General features: G+C 35.9%; 1 protein-coding gene and 1 long non-coding RNA gene across 2 annotated transcripts; one reads left to right on the forward strand and one right to left on the reverse strand.

Annotated features, from left to right (window-relative positions):
• The first annotated feature begins 7,404 nt into the window (after nt 1-7,404).
• LOC148873485 (ankyrin repeat-containing protein At5g02620-like) lies at nt 7,405-14,195 on the forward strand. Its single transcript, XM_088965629.1, has 3 exons — nt 7,405-8,482; nt 11,859-12,268; nt 12,954-14,195. The coding sequence occupies exons 1-3, from the start codon at nt 8,038-8,040 to the stop codon at nt 13,818-13,820; spliced, it is 1,722 nt and encodes a 573-aa protein (XP_088821755.1). The 5' UTR covers nt 7,405-8,037; the 3' UTR covers nt 13,821-14,195.
• On the reverse strand, nt 12,726-16,121 carry LOC148873486 (uncharacterized). Its single transcript, XR_016105327.1, has 2 exons — nt 15,460-16,121; nt 12,726-13,948 (listed from the first exon to the last, which is right to left on the reverse strand). It is a non-coding gene; the product is annotated as an uncharacterized LOC148873486 (long non-coding RNA).
• Nucleotides 16,122-21,588: the final 5,467 nt, after the last annotated feature.

The following is a 21,588-nucleotide window of genomic DNA, read 5'->3' on the forward strand; positions in this document are numbered from 1 at the left end:
AGAACACACAGGTTCTGAAAGAAAGTAACAAGAGCGTGCAAGCTCCAGGTAATAGTAGATTCTTAAAAAAGACATGGGCAGAGACTCTTCAATTGGCAACTATTCCTCCTCTTCATCTTGCAGCTCGTCATCATCATCATCTACCCCCTCGCTTGCTCCATTGCCAACCTCCTGATCTTCTTCATCCGGAATCAGAGGTTCCTTGTCGACCTGCACGACCAACTCATCCGATACCAACCTAACGGATAGGTCACCAAAGTCAAAGTTGGGATGCGATGACTTGAGAAAATGACGACATAGATTGAATCCCCTCTTCATCAAAGGAATAGCATTCTCGATCTTTTCCAACTCGTACTCGAGTGACGTATAGAAACATTCGATGGCTGCCACCTCAACATGGTGAATATCTTCAATATACTTAATCTGTCCTTCTTCCGTTGATGATCTTTCACCCACACTTTGTTAGTTAGGGTAGTGATGGTTCCCTTGGATTCTTCCAACTCACGCTACATGCCAGAACTAAGCTCAATGAAACGTCAGCAGTCCTCCTCTGCACTAAGGTGGGTAGCCTCAACACTTAAATGAGCTCCCTCTAGCTGGGCTTATAGGCCCTCTATGTTCGCCTACATTTCACGCCTCTCCTGTCTACAAGAAAGGAAAAACAACCAAGCAAGACCTACAAGGAGAGAAAATCAAGGCTTCAAGAATAGAGATCGTACATGAAGGATGCACCAAGTCATTCTAGTATCAACCTCAAAAGGATCCAACCCATTGTAAAACTACATGTCTTCAGGAAGAAGAATTCCCCTCCCCATTCACAAAGCAAGCAATGGATCGGTGAGGCGGTCAATAATCGAAATGTCAATGTTGGGCACAAAGCAAGGTATGTCGAAGTGATAGAGACCAATAGTGCATTCTTCTCGATCAACCTGGGGAGAGGAGGTGGCTGGATCCATGATGGCCTATGCGGGCTCCACGAAAATTGGGTCACCACCCCCTTTGAGGTTGACAACTTCAAGAATGTTCTTGGAAAGCCTCTCCTCTACACTGGCCGAAAGACCTTCCATCAATGAAAGAATGGAAGAGTCGCCCACCCTCTTCTTCTTCATCGAAGATCTCTTGGTTGCAGCTAGGAGAGAAGCAATACTCGCCATCTTCGGAAAAGGCCAAAGAAAAGTTAGTCAAGCTAGAAGTTAACTTTCAATATAAACACAAAAGGATGAGTCGGTTGACCTTCCTAAGGGACTCGGTCCGGCCTAAACGAGCATAGGCTAGGCTAGGAACTGGTCTAATAGTAACCGTTGATGTACGAGACATTGAACTTCAACACTCAACTCTTCATTGAACTTGACTCTAGAGATCCTTCTCACTCTACGCCAGTAGACAGTGTCCATAGGCCAGTCGACCTCGCAAGAAAGGAAGAGATACCTACTCTTCCTGTCCCTAATTTTCCTGGGGAAGCCCCCTAGAAGCTTGTAACCTCGGCAAAAAGCATGGTTTCAAAAGGCGACTGAGGTAAGGCAAGAGGCGCATGCCTCAAGTCGAGGTGGTCAAATTTTGCCTGGCCTAGGTAGCCTCAGTCTTAGCTCAAGGGGCATAAGCCTCAATTAGGGATGAGCATTCATTTTATTTGGTTCATTTTTTTTAACCGAATAAACCAAAATTTTAAAAACTGAAATAAAAAATGAAAACCGAATTACAAGAAAATCGAAATAGCCAAAACCAAAATTTTCAGTTCGGTTTTTGGTTATTTCGATTAAAAACCAAATTTAATTAATATATATATATATAATATTATATATTATAACCTATAATATATATTATGAAATTGAATTTCATATAATACATTATATATAATATATTAATATATAAACATATAGCATATTATATATTAAGTGTTATATATTGTAAATTATATATTACATATTATATAATGAATTTCAGTTAATTTGATTTTTTTGATTAACTGAATTTCTACCCTAAAAACTGAAATTCTCAAAAACCGAATTACCCAAAAACTGAAAAAACCAAAACCGAAATTTTGGGTTTGGTATTTCGGTTTTAACCAAATAATGCTCACCCCTAGCCTCAATTTTAGTGAGGTGTAGGCCTTTGGCCTTTGGCTTTTTGCCTTAATTTACATGAGGCGGTAGCCTAAAGTTAAAAGGGTTTTGGGTGGGGAAAACTTGATTTCATGATGGGTAATTTTGGAAAAAATAAAAAAAAAAGTAAAAACCCTAAAAATGTGGGTTTCCATCAACCAAAACTGTTATTCCCCCTTTTTATTTAACCAAACTAAAGATTTCAAGAAGATTCCTCTATTCTCACAAATTGAACTCAAGATTCAAGATCAAGAAAATTGGAGGGAGGAAGACAAATCGAATTGTGCATACAGAGGTACAGATCCTCCTCCCCCTTCTTCTTCTTCTTCTTGAATCATGCCTACTGCATAATGCGTACAGGTCCTCTGCCTCCTCCTTTTCTTTCTCTTGTATGAATTCAGATTCAATATTAAAATGCATTTCAATATTTCCTAAACTGAAATGCATTCTAGAAATATATTGAATATGGATCAATATTAATATTTTATATTATTAATTTGTTATTAACTTATTTATTAATTTGTTATTTCAATGAACATGATAAGTGTTGTGGTGATACATGTTGCATACAATGAACATGATATTGTTATTTATTAATTTGACTACAAATTTGTTATTCTCATTTGAATGTTTCCTTTTTTTTTGTTGATTTATCTTTGGGTTATTTTTTATACAAATTTTGGCATGTTCAACTTGATTTGAACAATCAGCAATTGTTGAACCATACATTAAGTCACAAACAATTGTATAAACTTTCAATTATTTATTTTTTCATAATTTTTAAGTTTTTAATTTGAGATTTATGCCTCAAACTGCCTTGAGGCTTATGCCTCGCCTTTGCCTTTAGCCTTTTAAAACCTTGGCAAAAAGACAGGTAAAAATAGTAGGGTACGTTGGGGACCTTATTGATATTGCACAACCCCAAAAAGACATCTATCTCTAGAGGAAAGTCGAGATGATAGCTAAGAGAAATCGTCCCCACGAGGGTTCGATTGGTGTTCGAATGGAGTTGCCTCAAAGAAATGCCATAGAGAGAGCACCTCAACAATGAAAGGGTGTAGAGGAAAATGGAGGTCGGTGATCAACGCCTCCTCAAAAACATAAACCTTGCCTCAGCCATGACTCCATGGAAATTGGTCCAGGCTAGGCTAGATACAATTGAACTTAGAGGGAACGTTAAATGCTAAGACTGAGCCAACGATCTCCTCCTCACTCATTGGGACCAAACTGGGAATTGATCTCCACCTCTTGCTAAGATGTTGAGGTCTCGGTGTGGGAACCCCCTTGTTCTCGCACCGAGGTACATTCCTCAACCTGAGAAAAATAAGACGACCTCCATTTGGATTCACTTAACGACATGATTATAGAATGGAAAAGAACTCACCAGCTTTTAGAAAATTGAAGTCTCCTTCCAATCAGTTACCCAATAGACCCTCACTAGCCAATCCAACAACTCCCCAGCAAAATTCTCCTCCAAACAATTACGTCACTTTCTTGCTAGAAAATCTCAAAACAATATGAATGGAACCTCAGCAGGGACCCCCTCTATTTATAGCCTTGGGTGCGGAAAATCAATGGATGAGGCACCTTGGCATCAAATTAACGGCCGAGAAAGTTGCACTACTTGCGGGCAAATTTGAATTTTAAATTTCATGCGCTCAACATATATGCCAACCTAGAGTTTGAAATTTGAATCTTATCACACACTAGCCCACCCTTGAGTCGACTTAGGCAAACAGCCTAGGCAATTTGCGAACCAACCGAACGAGTCACCACGGGCTAAAGAGTGACTATAAGCTACTCCCTTCGCTGGACCACCATTTGCTCGGGAGTGGAGAGCAATTGGTGAGGGGTGATTTGGCTCTCTAATGATATGAAGACACGTGGCACCGCGATACAATCAAGCGATGACTTAGCACCACATAAAAGCGCCCTCGACACCTTGAACCCACTTGGTGACCTAGGATGCATCTCGGCAGTCGAACTAAGAACCAACTCAACGGGATGACAGCTCAACATGTGAGGTGATCCACTTCTATTGACCTAATCCAAGATTAGCTTGTGACCTACCAGATCTCCTCTCCAAGTGAGTTACTATTTCCGACTTCTTTGGGATCACGATGCTCAACCATTATACCTGTCTATCTGCAGGTCTACATGAAAGTTGATCGGACATGCCTTATCCCTCTGTGTGGATCATGTATACAGATAAGAGACCTCCTCCGAACATGGCGAGCATGATTTCTTGGGAATATCAGACACGTTACAAGAAGCCCTGATTTCTTACGCCTAAATAATGGCATCCCTTCCCTCATAGAAGGTACACACAATTCAGCTCTCAAACATTCTAGCTCTTTCGCTCTTTAGCTCTCTCCAAAATCTCCAACTCGTTGACTTAATCATCGGAGTGCCCACCTAGGTAAATCAACTCGGCCACTTTAACACCATCTTTTTGCAAGTCAACCAAACCAAATCGCTAGCTCGGCTTCCGAGTTGCCCTCCAGCAGGGAGCTATCAAATCGCACATCATCACTCACCGTTTGTAATTTGGAATATTTGATTCTACAATTGGGCAACAAAGTTGATTAAGGCATACAACATCTGCCCTTTTTGTCTTTTAGACAAGTTGCTTGATGAGCTAGGCTGCCCATTTTCACTAAAAATGATGTAGGAGACCATCAAGATTGTCAAAATTTTGCTTGATTTTTCCATTCATGTCGATTCCCTTAATGCCAATGATAACCAACCTGTGGACTTGATCACTCCAACTTCAAAATCATGCATTTAGAAGAAGAAAATCACTACTTGGTTCTTGATCAAGAGCTTAAAGATGAACAATAACCTCTCCCATTAGTTTTGCACATGGTTTTTGAACATCTGTTGACCCAAATGGTTGGACGCTTTAGCCCAGAAAGCATTCAAACAACTAATTCTATTTCACCCTTGACCTAGTCTTTTACCAAAAATCATTGACTTGGTCAATAACCCACTAACTCGAGCAATCAAACTATCAACTTGTTCGACTTAGACAACAAATTTTGGCCTTTTTGTTTTAATTATTTTTTATTTTTTTAAATTACAATGACTCATCCATTCGGATCGGGTGGTCAAACCACTAACCCAAAAAAGCGGTGGCCAAAGAGGTTTTGGTTCTGGATTAGTTTTTAAAACATTGATTTCACACATGTGATTTTTTGTAGCGTGCAATTGAACAAGTTCAAGATTCAGTTTGATTGAACTAGCACGGATTGACATAAAATAAAATAAAATAAAACACTAGGTATATTTATAATTGTGTTGGATTTGGATCCATCCCAATATGAGTCCAACAATGTATAGTAATGTTTTTACAATATGCACATGCATATATTCATAAAAAATTAATAATTTTAGGGAAATTTATGATTGACTCCCCCTCACAAATTTTTATTAATTTTCAGAATGTATTGTCTCAAATCACTACCTATGCTACAGTATCCCCTTTGTACTTTGTATTATGATACACTGTTCCCATTATTTAAATTTAAATTTAAACCTATTAAAATTTATGAGGTAGAGGAATCTATAAATTGATTTAAGTGTTATATTAGATAAATTTTAGATGGTCATCTTGTACTTAAGGGTCGTGACACTTGCCCCTCCCCCAAGCTTTGTTTTGCAACAAAGACCCCCTTATATTTTTCAATTCTATCATTACCCCATTTGTTATCATTTTGACAATTAACTATTTGGAATATTGCCATGACATTGTGATGTGTGGGTTTATACATTTTGTGAAACTCCAAATTGCCCTCATGTTATTACCATGTTTCTCTCAACAAAGACCAGTGGCAATCAAAACATTTATATGGAAGTATTATTAAGCAAGCAGCTCATATCTTCAACGCCTCGAACAAGCAATTTATTCATAGTTGAATTTATCATAAATAGTTTGTTATCTTATTTAGAAAGATAGTAATCTAGTTTGTAGAAGATATTATGCTTTAAAATATGCATTTTTATAATTTCATCGTTATTCTTATTTTCTTATCAATTCTTAGAATGTTGAATGCGCAATTTGGTCATTTCACTTTTACTATTAATGATCAACGGCAATAAAAAGTATAGGAGGTTTTTGTTTCAAAACAAACCTGACCCCAATCTCATAAGTTCAGGTCTCATGGATTTTTATTTATTTTATTAATGATGTATCTGAATTGAAGCTCTAATCTTTATCTATATTAGAAAGAGGAAAGAGGGGAGATGGGGGTTCCTCTCCCCACTCACCACCGAGCTTGCATAGAACTCCTCCTCCTCTCATTCTCACTCTCACACATGTGATTAGTTATTTTTAAATAATTAAATTATTAAAAACATAATCAAAATAAAAATCCTCATGGGTCTTCAGTGTCTCTCAAAAAAATCACATTTGCTATTTCTAATAAGATTATTTTTAAATCTTCCTATGTAATAGTCCTATCCTGTATTCTTGGATTTGGATAACCCCATTTTGAATTTTCAGATCTGATAATAGGACTCAATCAGAAATCATATCGAATTCACGTCACCACCTATCCGATATATACGTTATTTATTTATTTATATAAATATAACACACACATATGTTATTTATTTATTTATTTATAAATTTATTATTTCTATTGCATTTTTGTAAATTTATTGTATTATTTATTTTCAAATTGTTATACTTTATTTTTTCTTTTAATAATTTATTAATTTTAAGGAAAAAATCAAATGGGATCAGATCATATCCAAAGATTCGACTACCTCATCGGATGAATTCAAATCCATGTTTATGAGACCTAATCGAATCTTCGAATCAGATCGGATCTATAATTAATAGTGTCTGTCAAATCATATTCGAATATACCTTAATTCAAATTCGATCAGATTCATTTGCATCTCTACTTCCGTTATAATCATCTAACAAGAAGCACAAAAATATCAAAAATACCCATGCATTGCTTCTTTTATCAAAATGGTTCTTTCCCAAATTTCTCTTCTTATTAATCACTACACAAACCCTCCTAATTTTCCAAATTTACTTTTCATATCAATCGTTAAAAGTTAAAACTATAACTTTAAACTCTCTTTTCTGTTTTGTTATTGTTCGTAAGGCTGAGTTTGGAATACAAGGTTTTGCACTGTACTCTTTCCAAATCCAAGGTGAACGTAAAGTTTGTATTGATTTTAGTGTAGTAACTGGTGTCAATACTAAGTGTATGGGTATTTTAAACATTTTAGGATTTTAACAGAAGGAATCTACTTGCAAATATGTGAGAAAATTCAACGGCGGTTGATTATCAGGGCAGGTTTTCAAAAAAAAAATTTTGTGTATGGGATTGGGTAACTGTCTCTCTCGTCTGGTCGACTTGCTTGCCTTGGAGGGTTGGAGTATTGGTGTTTGGATATTTTCCACTAGTCTATGGGTGAGCCCCACCAAGTGCGTGTGCTTGCTCGCTCTCCTTGATTGTAATGGCCGCCGCTGCTGTCATCTTCTTTTGAAAAGATAAAAGGAATCAAAGAAACTTAATGAAAGAAACAAAAAATTGTTTGTTTTTTCATTAACTCGTTTAAGACAATAACCTTTAAAAAATAACAAATTAAGGGTATTATTTTCCACTGTTTATAGATTTTGAGTTTTTCAATGGATGTTAAAGAATTTATTGTGCTTCTGGATAGAGAGAATCGACGCGGATTTCTTCCGTTCCGACCTTTTGGTTGCCAATGGAAGCATAGATTCTGTAGTTTAAGCTTCTGGGTATGACAGAAGGATGAGTTTTGAACTCTAAATCTGTTGAAACGAGGGTATGGATTAATACGATGGGTTTTGAATCTTTTGATCTCTGAAGGATCAATAGGATAAATTTGGGTTTGAGTACAGAGAATTTGGCTGAATTCTGTTGTTGCTAAGACTTGAGTGTGGGTGTTGACCATGGAGAAGCAGAAGAGCTTTCGGGGAATCATGGAGAAACAGAAGAGCTTCCGTGGTGTGATTGAGAAACAGCTTAGCTTCCGAGGGGTGATGGAAAAACAGAAGAGCTTTCGCATAGCAATGGAGAAGCAGCAAAGCTTTAACGATCTGAGGAAGAGCAAAGAGTCTCCGGGAAAAAGGGGAGATTCCCCATTTCATCTAGCTGCTCGAGCAGGGAATTTAGCCAGGGTTAGAGATATTCTACAAGAATGCGACAGTGGTAATCTGAAGGATTTGCTGTCAAAGAAGAACCTGAATGGGGAAACTGCCCTGTATGCTGCGGCTGAGAATGGTCACGTCCAAGTTGTTACTGAGCTCTTGAAGCATCTGGACCTTGAAACTGCGTCTCTCCAGGCTAACAACTGTCTTGACTCATTTCATGTTGCAGCCAAGCAGGGCCATGTGGGTAAGGATTCGATCTGTTGTTTCTATTCTTATTTTATGTTTGATTTCTTCTCTCTTTTCATTGGAGAAAGTTCATTTGTTTTTCGGGTTTAGTCTCCTCTTGTTTCCCTGCCCAAATTTGGTGCAGCTGTATGGTTTCTAAGTTTTAATTGAGTTGAAGAAATGTGTTAGATCGGACTGTAGTTTCTGTTTTGCTATTTAATTCTTATGTTACATACTTATATTTTACTATTTTGATTAACTTTTTGTTGTGGAGCTCTGAGAGTCTGAGATTAGTACATGAGCCAGAAATGTTTAAGTGGGCTTTTTTTCCATGAATTTGGTGCCACGATATGGGGTTTCGATGATGAAACTCATGTTGTCTATAGTTATAAAGGACTTTTATATCATTGCTTGCAGTTTGGAGGTTCAAGAGGATCATTGATGTCACTGCATGAAGAATCTGGTTTTGCTTGGTTTACTAAGGCAGCGTATGGTAATGTTCCACTACAATATTTTTAGTGTTCTGTGAACTGAAACAGGATTAGCTTTACATCCCAGGAACACTAGAAACCTTCTAGTGGAACATTATGAAAAGCTGCGGAAGCTTTTAGTCTTTCGTTTTGTTCTTTTTATTCCATCTCTGAATTATTTTCCAAGTTTTAACAGCCATACATTTCCCATTTAAAGAATATAGGGACACACTTGTCCTCTTGATCACCATGACCAAACCATAGGCCATACTCATAATAGAAACAGATCTCCTCTATGATGCTAATGCATTTACTTTTTCCCTTCTTAATTTGAACTAGTGCCTTTTGCTTGACTCCAGCCCTTTCTCCATTGTGGCCTCAGCTTTTTCCTTCTGCTTATTTCATTTTGGTGTTGGATCTTCACGTTAAACGTTCTCACAGAAAAAGTAATCAAGGCCTCAAACTCAGACTAAAGAGTCAAAAGAAACCTCATTTCTGAGTAGTCATCAGAATCATTCCCTTAGATGAGTTTGGCATGCCTGATGTGGTGGTATGGGTTTGGTTTCGGCTTTTAACCAACAACTAGAACTAAATGAAGTCCATGAGCACATGTTCTAATTTTATTTCTTTTTTATCAAATGATGTAAGAAGATGTGGTCAAATAGAACAGCTTTCTCTTAAGTTATAGCTCAAGTGCTGATGAATCCTGCAAACAAGATTGCCCTCACATCAAATGATTAAATATCCTGTTATAGAGCACGTTGGTGTTCACATCTTTTTGAGAACTACCTGGGTGTTGGCAGAGGTTCACATTTTCTTAGTTATACTTCTTGAATTCCTCTTTAACTAGGTCTAATTCTATTTGAAAGACCTTTACCCAACGAACTACTGCTAGTTTTTAATTAACAACTATGGAATAAAAGAATAAGTTGTCGTTTCACAAGTTTTGATGCACTAATTTAGACTTTACATGCTTCTCCATATTTAATTTTGTGATCTACCTTTCAATGTTGAATCTTAAGTGTTTGTAGAGCTCATTTATGTACATTCTTTTTGTTGACCATTTTTAGGGAACACAGAAATTTACCTCTTTATACTTGCAATACTAAAGGATTATTGACTAGGACTTTGTTACACTTGGCAAATGGATCCTTTTGTATGTGTTGCATGAGTAATGCTTTTAGTTGGAAGCTACTGCTTGGTGTGATGGCAAAATGTCAGGCTGTGAGTCTTGAAGTGCCACTTCATTCTAAATATGCAGGAGATTAGGTTTGTATCCAGTTAACCCTTCCAATCCAAAGATTGAAAGACCCCAGATAGACGGGATCAGTATTAGGTAATAGCTGTTTTTTAATGTCTAGTGCTTTAACTTACTACATAAACACTAGAATTATCTTAGGAAATTAGCTGAACAAGAGCCATTTATGTGAGGGAGCCTTTCAGTTGTTGAGTTGGAATATATTTAATACATATACATGTTACACTAGCTTGAGATCAATGGGCCTGAATACTCCAAAATGGGTGATTTCTTGTGTTGGACACTTGAAATTTTAGCCTAAATTCCGTATCTGACTACCCTGTCCAATCCCCTTTTTATTGTATCCAGTTAACGTGGCTTGACACCAATAAAGTAACCCTTGTACCAGGGGCCTCATACTTACTATCTATATTTTATTAACCTATTGAGTTTGTTATTTAATAGTGGTCTAACTTCATTTTAATGGCTTGTTCCTTTATAGGTTATTGAGAGTTCACACTTAAAAATGTCTTAATTGGTTATGGATTTGCAACCACTGATCAAAAGAAAAGAGGGGGACAAAGGACCCGATTCTATAAAGCTTTTCTTAAGGAAACACAGGGTACCCATCAGGCAAAATGGTGAACCATACCGACAGTCTGTCAAAAGCATACTGTTACATGCAGCATACTTCATTTTTGGGTTCTATTGAGCACTCGTCCATTCAAATGTGACTATGTGAGAGTGCCATGGTTTTTAGATCAATACGACATATAGTTGCTCTCTGGCACCCATTTACCCTTCCAGGTGTTGCATATCACAGGATCAAAGACAATCACAAGACTCACATAAGAGAGTGCCTACATGAAATACCAAAATAATAGATGAGATCGACTGATATATTTCGTGCATTTGTATTTGGAGCTTTCTAAGGTGATCATAATTTCCACTGTTCAAATGCACTCAGTTCAACTCAACAAACCTTGTTTCACCATTCTATCCTATCAAGGTTCAAATATTGCAGCAGTGTTGCATGGTCTCAAACATGGGAATTAGAACAGGATGCATGTCCAGGAGTCTAACTTGACAAGAAGAAAAAAGAGCTTCTGGACACATCTGTATTCTGTAGAAAGTACAAACTATTAAATAGTTCATGGTTTACAGTACAAACTGACATGTGGTCATGCTTAAGCCAAATTTTTCCAAGTTATCTCCATGATGGATCCATTCATTAGCAGGTCCAAACAGCTGATAGGGGAAATTTGTCAGGTTTGGGGTCTAGACCATTTTATGGATCTTGAGCCCCAGGCCCAATCTTTTGCCTTCAAATATTGATCATTCCAACTCTAATGGTAACGTGGCATTCCCAGAAACGCTCTCAACAGCATAGGCTATTGGGCCCCCAACAGCCAAAGTTTTTCCCTATAAATATTGTGTATTAGATATTTTCAACTTTAACAGTCTTTAGTTTCATTCAATCAGTGATTTTCTTTCTTTTATTTTTGCTGCATCATGTCAACCCAGTTATCTCAGCGATCTATCCAGTGAACTTGACTAATCCCATTGTGGGGAAAAAAAGATGAAATATGGTTTAGCATCTCTATGTGCTACAAGATGAACTAAATGTGAAAAATCATCTGTTGATCAAAATGAAAAATAACTCCTGTTTCATTTTAATGCATTCGCAGAGGTTTTGAAAGAACTTTTGAATTCGTTTCCCAACTTAGCCATGACAACAGATGCAGCCAATACTACAGCTTTGCACTCAGCAGCCAATCAAGGTCACATTGATGTTGTCAATCTCCTACTTGAGAGTGATTCAAACCTTGCAAAGATAGCTAAAAGCAATGGTAAGACTTCCCTGCACTCTGCAGCAAGAAAGGGGCACTTGAAAGTGGTGGAGTCCCTAATAAGCAAGGACCCAAGTACTGGTTTTAGGACTGATAGGAAGGGGCAAACTGCATTACACATGGCAGTGAAGGGGCAAAATGTTGACATTTTGCTCGAGTTGATAAAACATGATTCCTCTGTTATTAGTTTGGAAGATAACAAGGGAAACACAGCATTACATACAGCAACAAGGAAGGGCCGCCTTCAGGTGGGTTCCACTTCTTGACATTGTACCTATTGTAACCTAGGTTTTTGAAAAATACTTTATTTGATATTTTAATGCCCCTTTCATTTTTCAGGACAATCATCAGAACTTAAAGTTTTCTGCACCCCATAATATGCACATTACAAACCTCCACATCAATATTCTGAAAATCGTAATTGTATTGTAAATCATAGAAAAAGCTGAATTGAATCCAATTGTGAATCATATCATAAATCGTAAGTATTTATATTTTTTTATAAACTTATCAAAAAATTAAATATAAATATACTAAAAGGCTAAACATTTATGACGCAGTTACAAACTTATCAAAAAAATTGTTTGGATGATTCTTGGATGGCATGAGGTTAACAAGGTTCAACAAGAAATATATTAAAGAAGCTTGTTTCACTAGAATTGGACATCTAAATTAAGAAAGCTAGAATATTAGTTGGATATGGGTAGTGTTAAACTATTAATCTATTAACTACTAAAGCAGCTTAAAAGAGCATTGAAATCATGATCTTTTTTGGTGGATTTTGTGCTGGTTCAACACTTTGACTAATACAAGATTGTTATGTCATCTAAGTGTAACCAATTCTGTATCAAGCTACATCTGACTCTTCCTGTGATTTCCTAACTCCATATGCACTTCAATTATCTGTACTGAAACTAGCTTATATTGGTGCAGATGGTTCACTGTCTATTATCAGTTGATGGAATTAATGTTAATGCACTTAATAAGGCTGGAGAAAGTGCACTTGATATTGCAGAAAAATCTGGATATGCAGAGATTGCTTCTATTCTAAAAGAAGCAGGGGCAACTGCCATTAAGGACCATGTGAACCCTCCAAATGCAGCAAAGCAACTAAAGCAGACAGTGAGTGACATAAAACATGATGTTCAGTCCCAACTGCAGCAATCCCACCAGACTGGAGTTCGAGTACAGAAGATTGCAAAGAGGATAAAGAAGCTTAATATCAGTGGACTTAATAATGCCATAACCTCAGCTACAGTTGTTGCAGTCCTTATTGCAACTGTTGCTTTTGCAGCCATCTTCACTGTACCTGGCCAGTATGTCGAGGTTAAGACAGAAGGCAAAACAATTGGGCAAGAAAATATTGCAGATAAACCAGCATTCCTCATCTTCATTGTTTTTGACTCTCTGGCCCTCTTCATCTCCTTGGCTGTTGTCGTGGTCCAGACATCTCTGGTTGTGATTGAGGAGAAGGCAAAGAAACAACTGATGTTTGTGATCAATAAAATCATGTGGGTAGCCTGCCTCTTCATATCAGTTGCCTTCATTTCTCTCACTTATATCGTAGTGGGCCAGCATGCCCAATGGCTTGCTGTGTATGCCACAGTGATTGGTAGTTTGATCATGCTGACTACCATTGGTTCCATGTGCTACTGTGTCATCTTGCATAGGATGGAGGAGTCAAGTATGAGGAATATAAGGAGAACATCTGAAAGCCAGTCCCGTTCATTCTCAATATCTATGGTACCATCAGAGTCTGAACTGTTGAACAATGAATACAAGAGGATGTATGCAGTTTAGACCTTCAAGCTAAAGATTTTGTTGTATTTTTCTTCTGCAATGCTAAGTCTCCTTCCGAATTCCTTGCTCCTGTTCTAGTAAAATTGACTTGGTCTTTTAACTCAAACTGAGTATAAGAAGCAGGGAACCTGGGAATAGAAAACAGATACTGGATTTCAGTAGTTCAAGGAAATTGAGTAATCTATGGTAATATTGGGTTACATATATTCAAATTCCTGATGTAATTTAAATATTGTTCCCTTTTTCTTCTGCGCATGAACATATAATGTACATACAAGAAAAGCCTACATCTGAGGACCTTTTGTGGCTCTTTCCAATATTGATGTTCAGATTGGGCAGAAACTGAGGATATAATTCAAACCCATACTTTGTTCACTGTTCACTTCTATTTTTAATTTTCCCACGAATTGTTGTATTTACAACCACTGAATTAGGATATGATCTTCATAGTCTAATCATATGTGTGTGTATAGAAATTGAGCAAGTATCATAATCATGTTACAATTGATTTGTGAAATTGAGCAAGCATCACAAGTCATGTCACAATTAAGCAAACATCATAGTCATGTCACAATGGATTTATGAAATTATAAGTATTTTCTTCCTGATCATCCATGGGACGATCTTCAACTTCATGCTCTGCTGCTCCACTCTTCTTTTGGTAAACTCATTTTTTCAGAATTCGTGGCATTAATTAATAATCACTACGAAATACCCAAATTAAATTTTCAAACCCATCTTCATCATATCATAAAATGTAACAAAAAAACTATGAATTTCAGGTCAAAAAGTGGTGGGTGAATACAACCAAATGAACCTCGTGCAATTATCCACAAGACTACAAGCATTGAATATTAGTTAAATGCTCAAACAGAACAGACCAGAGAGGTCCTATGCGTCTCACTATGTTTTCGAAAAATAGAATCATTACGGAGAAAATACTTGTGGTGTTCGTGTTATATAACATGAATAAATTTTGTTTTCATTCGTTTTTGAAATTGCTATGTCGGCAAGAAAATAAAAACACATTTTTCGACTGTATTCTTGTTTTGAGAAGCAAAAAACAAGTTGGTTTGGTTCCCAAAATAATCATGTTTTATTTTCCAAAAACACATTTTTGAATTGTATCGTTGTTGTACTGATATTTATATGATATATGGAACATGAAATTAAATAATAACCACATGAAGACATGTACCTTAAAGCATAATTCAAAGAAAAAATCTAAGAGAGGCTTTGATCAATCACTCCCTCAGATGATTTTTGATGAGAACCCACCTGATTAACATTTCCAGCATCATAAAATTCACAGTCAAACCCAATTCAAAATCATGTTTTTGGTTTCAGTTTTGGAAATAAAAGACAAATACAACTAAAAACATGTTTTTTAACAAATTGTTTTCAAATCAGATGGTTTCGATTTGCCTTTAGAACTCACAGAAAGAAAAACAATTCACATTGAAGAACACCCCCTTGATCTTCCATAATTGCACCACCTTATCAATTGGTCCTATAGTGCTTGGCGTGCAATATACTTAGACCCAAATTTTATACGTCCATAATCAGATACAAAACATGAGTAATTATTTAATATTGTGTATGTAATAACAAATACATCGGAGGAGTGAGGGAAAAGCACCTTTCCTTGGTGAAGCAACATCTTCATTGGGTCAGCTTGTTTCAGATGTTCATTCCCTCCCAGGTGTTATCCTCCTGCAGCCAAAGTTGTTTCTCCAACATCACCTCTGCAGAGAGAGAGAAAGAGATGGATTTTCTGTAGCGAACCATTGAAGACATGGTTAAAAAAGCAATCAATTTTTTGCCTTCCCAACAGAAGAACTGACTATCGTAGCATAGATATATGCATAGTTGCTCTGAGCGCAATTGGAACCTCGAATAGTTGGTCTAGATGAGGATGATTTGTTCTGATGGTTGGACTAGTTGTATGTTAAGACCCTCAATTAGAGCCATGACCGACTTTGAGCTCTGGTCTCTGACTCTCTGGAAGCAATGTGTAGCTCGTATCAAATGAAGCCTTGATCCTCCGAAGCTTTCAACTCAGACTAGCCCATGATTTGCCACTCATAGAGAGACAGCATTTTCCCATATACTTCCATAAAGTTTACAGGCCCCGTCGGTTGGGCTGCTTTGCTCTTCTTCTAAGAAGCTGACCCTCGTCTTCCAGGAAGGTAGCCTAAGTCTGATGTCCTAAACACTGCTTTTTAACCCTTGGTGTGAACACTTAATCCTTCAATGAGCATCTTTCCAGAATGGGCTCAGCCCAAGCGGATCAGGATCTTTGGCCCAGTTAGGGATGGCAACTGGGAGGGTTTTGTAGTGGGATGAATTTTGAGAATCTCTCCAGACGTGAAAATGCAAAACCCACCCCAAGCCTACCTTACCCTATTCTCTCCGCATTCAAGGGTAGGGTGAGTTGGGTTTAGAACCCACATCTAATTTCTTATTATTTGTTGATATATATAAGTAATAAATAAGTAAAATAACATGAGCAAACAACACAACAGAATTTCCAAGTATTTGATTAAGATATGTAAAAAAGACAAACTATAAATTATCCTTCATATAAAATTTAAAATATTATTAAACTCAGCACCTAACATATAAATAAAGTTCACATACCTTCTAAAAATATGAAGATTGGGGGAGAGTCGTGTTTAACCTAATATTGTATCCTACCCATACCTATACGTAGGGGTGGAGCTAGGGGGACCCAAGGGAGCCATGGCCCCCATGGTCCAAAAGTTCCCAGTTGTAATACTCTCTTCCATGTAAATTTCCCCCTACCCCCACTCTTAGGGGTGAGCATTCGGTTTATTCGGTTAAAAACTGAATTGAATAAACCAATATTTTAAAACCGAATTAAAAAAGTAAAAACTGAATTGAAACTGAAATTTTTGGTTCGGTTTTTGGTTAAAACCGAATTTTAATAATATATATTCTATTGTATATATTATATTATATGTTACATATTATATATTATATATAATAATAAAAAGTTTGGTTAATTCAGTTAACCAAAATTCTAATTTCAAAAACTGAAAACCAAAATAGCCAAAAACAAAAAAAAAATGAACCAATTTAACCGAAAACCAAAAAAGCCAAACCGAAACCAAAATTTTAGGTTCGGTTATTCAGTTTTAACCAAATAATGCTCACCCCTACGCACTCTCCACCCCAATGGTTCACCCCCCCCCCACCCCCATCCCAAATCCACTTTAGGTTTTGGCTCCTTCATAAAAAATTCCTAGTTTTGCCTGTGCTTATATGAGTTGTAGAATCCCAAAATTCATCCTTCAAGCAAAGACAACGAGGGTACCCACTGAGTAAGGTAGAAATTGCCATCCCTAAGCCTAATAGGAATAATGGGAGAGAGAGAGATTCATCCAACCATAATAGTGAAGTCACTGAAGTGATTTCCATTTTTTAGTAACACTTGTTCATTTACAGATTAATTTGGGGGAGAAATTGGTGGAGGAAAGTTCTGTATTATTTTATCCATAAATGTGGGACTCACATGCAGCTACTATTGAGAATTCTAATAGCGGGGTTTACGGGAAGAGATTACAATTAATAAGGGGTTTCACATTATTTCATCCATGGTCACAAATTTCAAGGGAGATTCTAGCAATTTACCCTATTAAATAGGGGTGAGCATTGGGTTTATTCGGTTAAAAACTGAACCAAATAAATCAAAATTTTAAAAATCGAAATAAAAAAATGAAAACCGAACCGAAACCGGATTACAAGAAAACTGAAATAACCGAAACCAAAATTTTGGGTTTGATTTACAGTTATTTCAGTTTAAAATGAATTTTAATTAATATATATAAAATATTATATATTATGAAATTTAATTTCATTATAATATATTATACATTATATATAAATATATAGCATATTATATATTATATGTTATATACTGTATATTATATATTATATATACATATTATATAATGAATTTCAGTTAATTCGTTTTCTTCAGTTAACCAAATTTCTAACTTTAAAAACCGAAACCGAAAACCAAAATTCCTAAAAATTGAACTGACCAAACCGAATTACCCAAAAACTGAAACCGAAATTTCCAGTTCTGTATTTCGGTTTTAACCAAATAATGCTCACCCCTACTAATAAATAACTACTTTTCCAAATTTAATGAGACAAAAATATTCATTAAACAATAAAGTACACACAAAAAATGGAAACAAGAAAAACTAACGTAAACAAAAAAGAACACGAATAAATGCATTTATTCATATCACCATTTGTTTTTTGGATTCTAAAGGGAGGAAGTCAGTCAATGGGATCATTGTTCACATTAACTACTTTTCCGATATTTGTTTTCGGTTCAAATCAGCCCCCCACGAGATTGCCCCCCACAACATCCCATAGCACATCTCCGTCGTGTATTGAGAGCATCTCCCTATGATGACACCATCATTTTTGGAATTATCATCAGGAGATGTTCCCAATACATGGTGTGGATGTGCTGTGGGATGTTGCGGGGGCCAATCTTGTGGGGGTTGATTTGTTCTCGTTTGCTTTTCACATTCATGTAGGAATTACAAAAAAAAAAAAAAAAATCTCCCAAGTGGATAAATAATTTTTCCACCTGGGGAACCATCTCTTAGATGGATAAATAATTTTTCCACTTAGGAGAAAGTTGTCAATACTTGAATGGGACAAAATTACCCCTTTTAATAATAGGTTTTTATGACTAAAATAGTCATTTTCTTATTTAATTGGAAAATAAAGAACATGGATAAATGACTTGCCCATGTAAGTATTTCCTACCAAGATAAGTAACTTCTCAAAAAGGTAGGGGGCATTAAGTGAAGTAGGTAGGTAACTTTCCATAAAACAAACGGGCCACAATTAGATGGGTAAATCCATAAGGCTCCATTTCGAAAGAGTGTAAATGCCGATTTAGTGCATATATGCACTCTGGTTCAGTTTTGCTAGTGTTTGGCAAGAATATATTTGTGCATTGACAATGACAAGAAAACACATTTTTCCAGGCATGTTTGCACCCAAAATGAAATGGAATTTTACATAAAAAAAAATTAATGTACATTTACACTTAAAGTTGATCAAATGTAAAAAAGGTAGATTTTTGCCTTGAGATTCGTGTTTGCATCCATTACAACTAAAACTCGTTTGGCAAGAAAGCAAATTTATCATGCAAAACTAAACCAACTTTGCATTTATAAGGACCAAAATGTACTCTACATATTTGCATTTGCACTCTTCCAAATCTTGGTAAATGATTAAAACTGGGAAACTAAGGCCATTTTTTTGTTCAATTCTCAGTCTTTCTCATTCTTACCCAAGATGATATTCTAAAATGGACAAGAATGAGTAAAAATAGGCAGAATGAGAAAATATTGCTATGCACCAAACACTTTTCTCCTAAAAATGAATTCTTTTTAGACTGACATGTCTTATGTTGCTCATTTTCATTCTTCAAAAAAAAAACAATTGTGTCGGTATTCACAAACCTCCAGCCTAGGTCTCCAATAGTCAATGTTTACCACTTGGCATAGATGTTTTGTGAAAGTACTTTCACAAAAGTGCTTTTATAAAAGTACGTTTGTAAAAGTGCTTTTATAAAAGTATTTTTCTAAAAGTGCTTTTGTAAAGTACTTCCATAAAAGTGTTCATAAAAGTACTTTCCTAAAAGTGCTTTTGTAAAAGTGCTTTTATAAGAGTTTTCACAAAAGTGCTTTCATAAAAGCACTTCTGTATAAGTGCTTTTATAAAAGTACTTTTGTAAATGTGCTTTTATAAAAGTACTTTCTTAAAAGTGCTTTAGTAAAGTATTTTTATAAAAGTGCTTTTGTAAAGTACTTCTATAAAAGTGTTTTCATAAAAGTATTTTCATAGTAGTGCTTTCATAAAAACGTACTTTCATAAAAGTGCTTTCGTAAAAGTGGGTTTGTAAAAATGCTTTAGTAAAATACTTTTATAAAAGTGCTTTTGTAAAATACTTCTATAAAAGTACTTTCATAATAGTACTTTCATGTAAAAGTACTTTCATAAAAGTGCTCTCATAAAAGTGGGTTTGTAAAAGTGCTTTCATGTAAAAGTACTTTTATAAAAGTATTTTTGTAAACGTACTTTAATGCTTTCGCAAAAGTAAACATCTATGGCAACATATTTATAGGCAGAGTTTCCTCAAATAATGAAATGAGTAAGATGAGGCATGATTATTGTTCATGGTACACGCTACTCAGTTTTTGTGATATGGAGTTAATTTTTCATTTTAAGAAGAATATAACCTTTGGCAAGAATTTTGTAACCAAACACTACTAATGTTATTCATTGAGCAAGAATTAAAACAATGAGGCCTCGAGAAGCAAACATGGCATAATGGGCTCAAATAGTAACCGTATGAGACATTGTATTATAGTAGGAGGAAGCGTAGGTTATCGGGAATAACATTATTCAAATGAATCAAACCCCTGCAATGTCAACGAGCCAACTCAAGATCGGAGGCTCAACAACTCTCTCCCTCTTGATGGTTCTCTTCCGAGCCGTTGAAAAGTGAGCATGGAATTTTCAATTAAGTGTTCTGTTTTTTTTTTTAGTCTTATTATTTATAACATTCCTTTTTTTTTTGTCAAGTTGATGCTTGGTACATTTTTCTTCTCGTAGGCCGGAGCCAATCAAATGGAAACTTTAGAACTTTCTCTTTGAGTTCTCTGTTTGAATATTCTTTTTTATGTTTTCCTTTTCCGACTTGCTCTTTCTTTATATTACCTTTTTTCACCTCCATCTCTCTCTGTCTCTGGTTGAAGTCTTGAAGACATAATCAAAAGGGTACCGGTAAACCCACTTTCTACATTTCTTTCACTGCGTTTTAGAATGTTGAAGGCGAATCTGGATTGTGTTGTTGTTCTAATTTCAGTTTTTAGGTGTTTTTGGGCAGTTTAGTTTTAAAAAGCTATTATACACTGAGTTCCTGAATCTCTAGTGGAATGTTTGAATTTTGAAGTAGAATCTTGATAATTAGATATGTAAACTTTCGATTGAGTTATGCCTTTACTTGCTTTATTGCAGGATTTGTGAGAATTTTGGATGAGCAGGAAGCCGACTGGTAATAACTTTTTTTGAACTTTTTTTGCTTTGGCGTGCTTGATCTTTGTTGTTGGTGTTTCTTTAATGGATAATATTCATTTCGTTTATTTATTCTATTTTATTTCTGAATGGGAATGCCAGACTAGTCAGTTGGATGGCTCACAAGCTTACCAACGCCAAAAACATTATGAGATGCAAAATAAAACATCATTCACTCAGTTGTTTTTCTTTTCCACAAAACTATCATTGAATCTCGGCGAGATTTCTGGGGGACAGAGATGCAAATACCAGTAGGCATTACCAAGAATTGAAGAAAAAAAGATAGAAAAGAGGAAGAAGACAGAAGCTAATAAACTATGAATTTGAGATATCTAATTCTCCTAAAAAAGCATTGTTATAAAAGCAACCTCACTACATCAGAGTAAGATGGGATTTTTGGTGCAAAACCAAACTTCTCTTTCTCAAGCTCTGGTTTTCAACATCTATCAATCATGTGCTCTAGACCAAAATAGCTTCCCGGTTTTATTAAATGTTTTAAAGATAATATATAGTTAACCAGGGAAATAGGAGCTGGTAGAACCTACTATTTTTTTTTTTGTTGAGGAGTTGTAGGATTTATCAACTGTTATCTCTTTCTGGATCTTACTTTATTAGGTAGAAGAGATCTCCATCC

Source organism: Nelumbo lutea, chromosome 1 (assembly GCF_056320005.1).
Source record: "Nelumbo lutea isolate HS-2025 chromosome 1, American lotus-T2T, whole genome shotgun sequence".
NCBI lineage: Eukaryota > Viridiplantae > Streptophyta > Magnoliopsida > Proteales > Nelumbonaceae > Nelumbo > Nelumbo lutea.

Bases quoted from the DNA above. Each gene is read 5' to 3' on its own strand.
- LOC148873485 (XM_088965629.1), top strand. From the start codon at position 8,038: ATGGAGAAGCAGAAGAGCTTTCGGGGAATCATGGAGAAACAGAAGAGC. The intron at 8,483-11,858 runs GTAAGGATTCGA...ATGCATTCGCAG, and splicing joins AGCCAAGCAGGGCCATGTGG to AGGTTTTGAAAGAACTTTTG. The intron at 12,269-12,953 runs GTGGGTTCCACT...ATATTGGTGCAG, and splicing joins CAAGGAAGGGCCGCCTTCAG to ATGGTTCACTGTCTATTATC.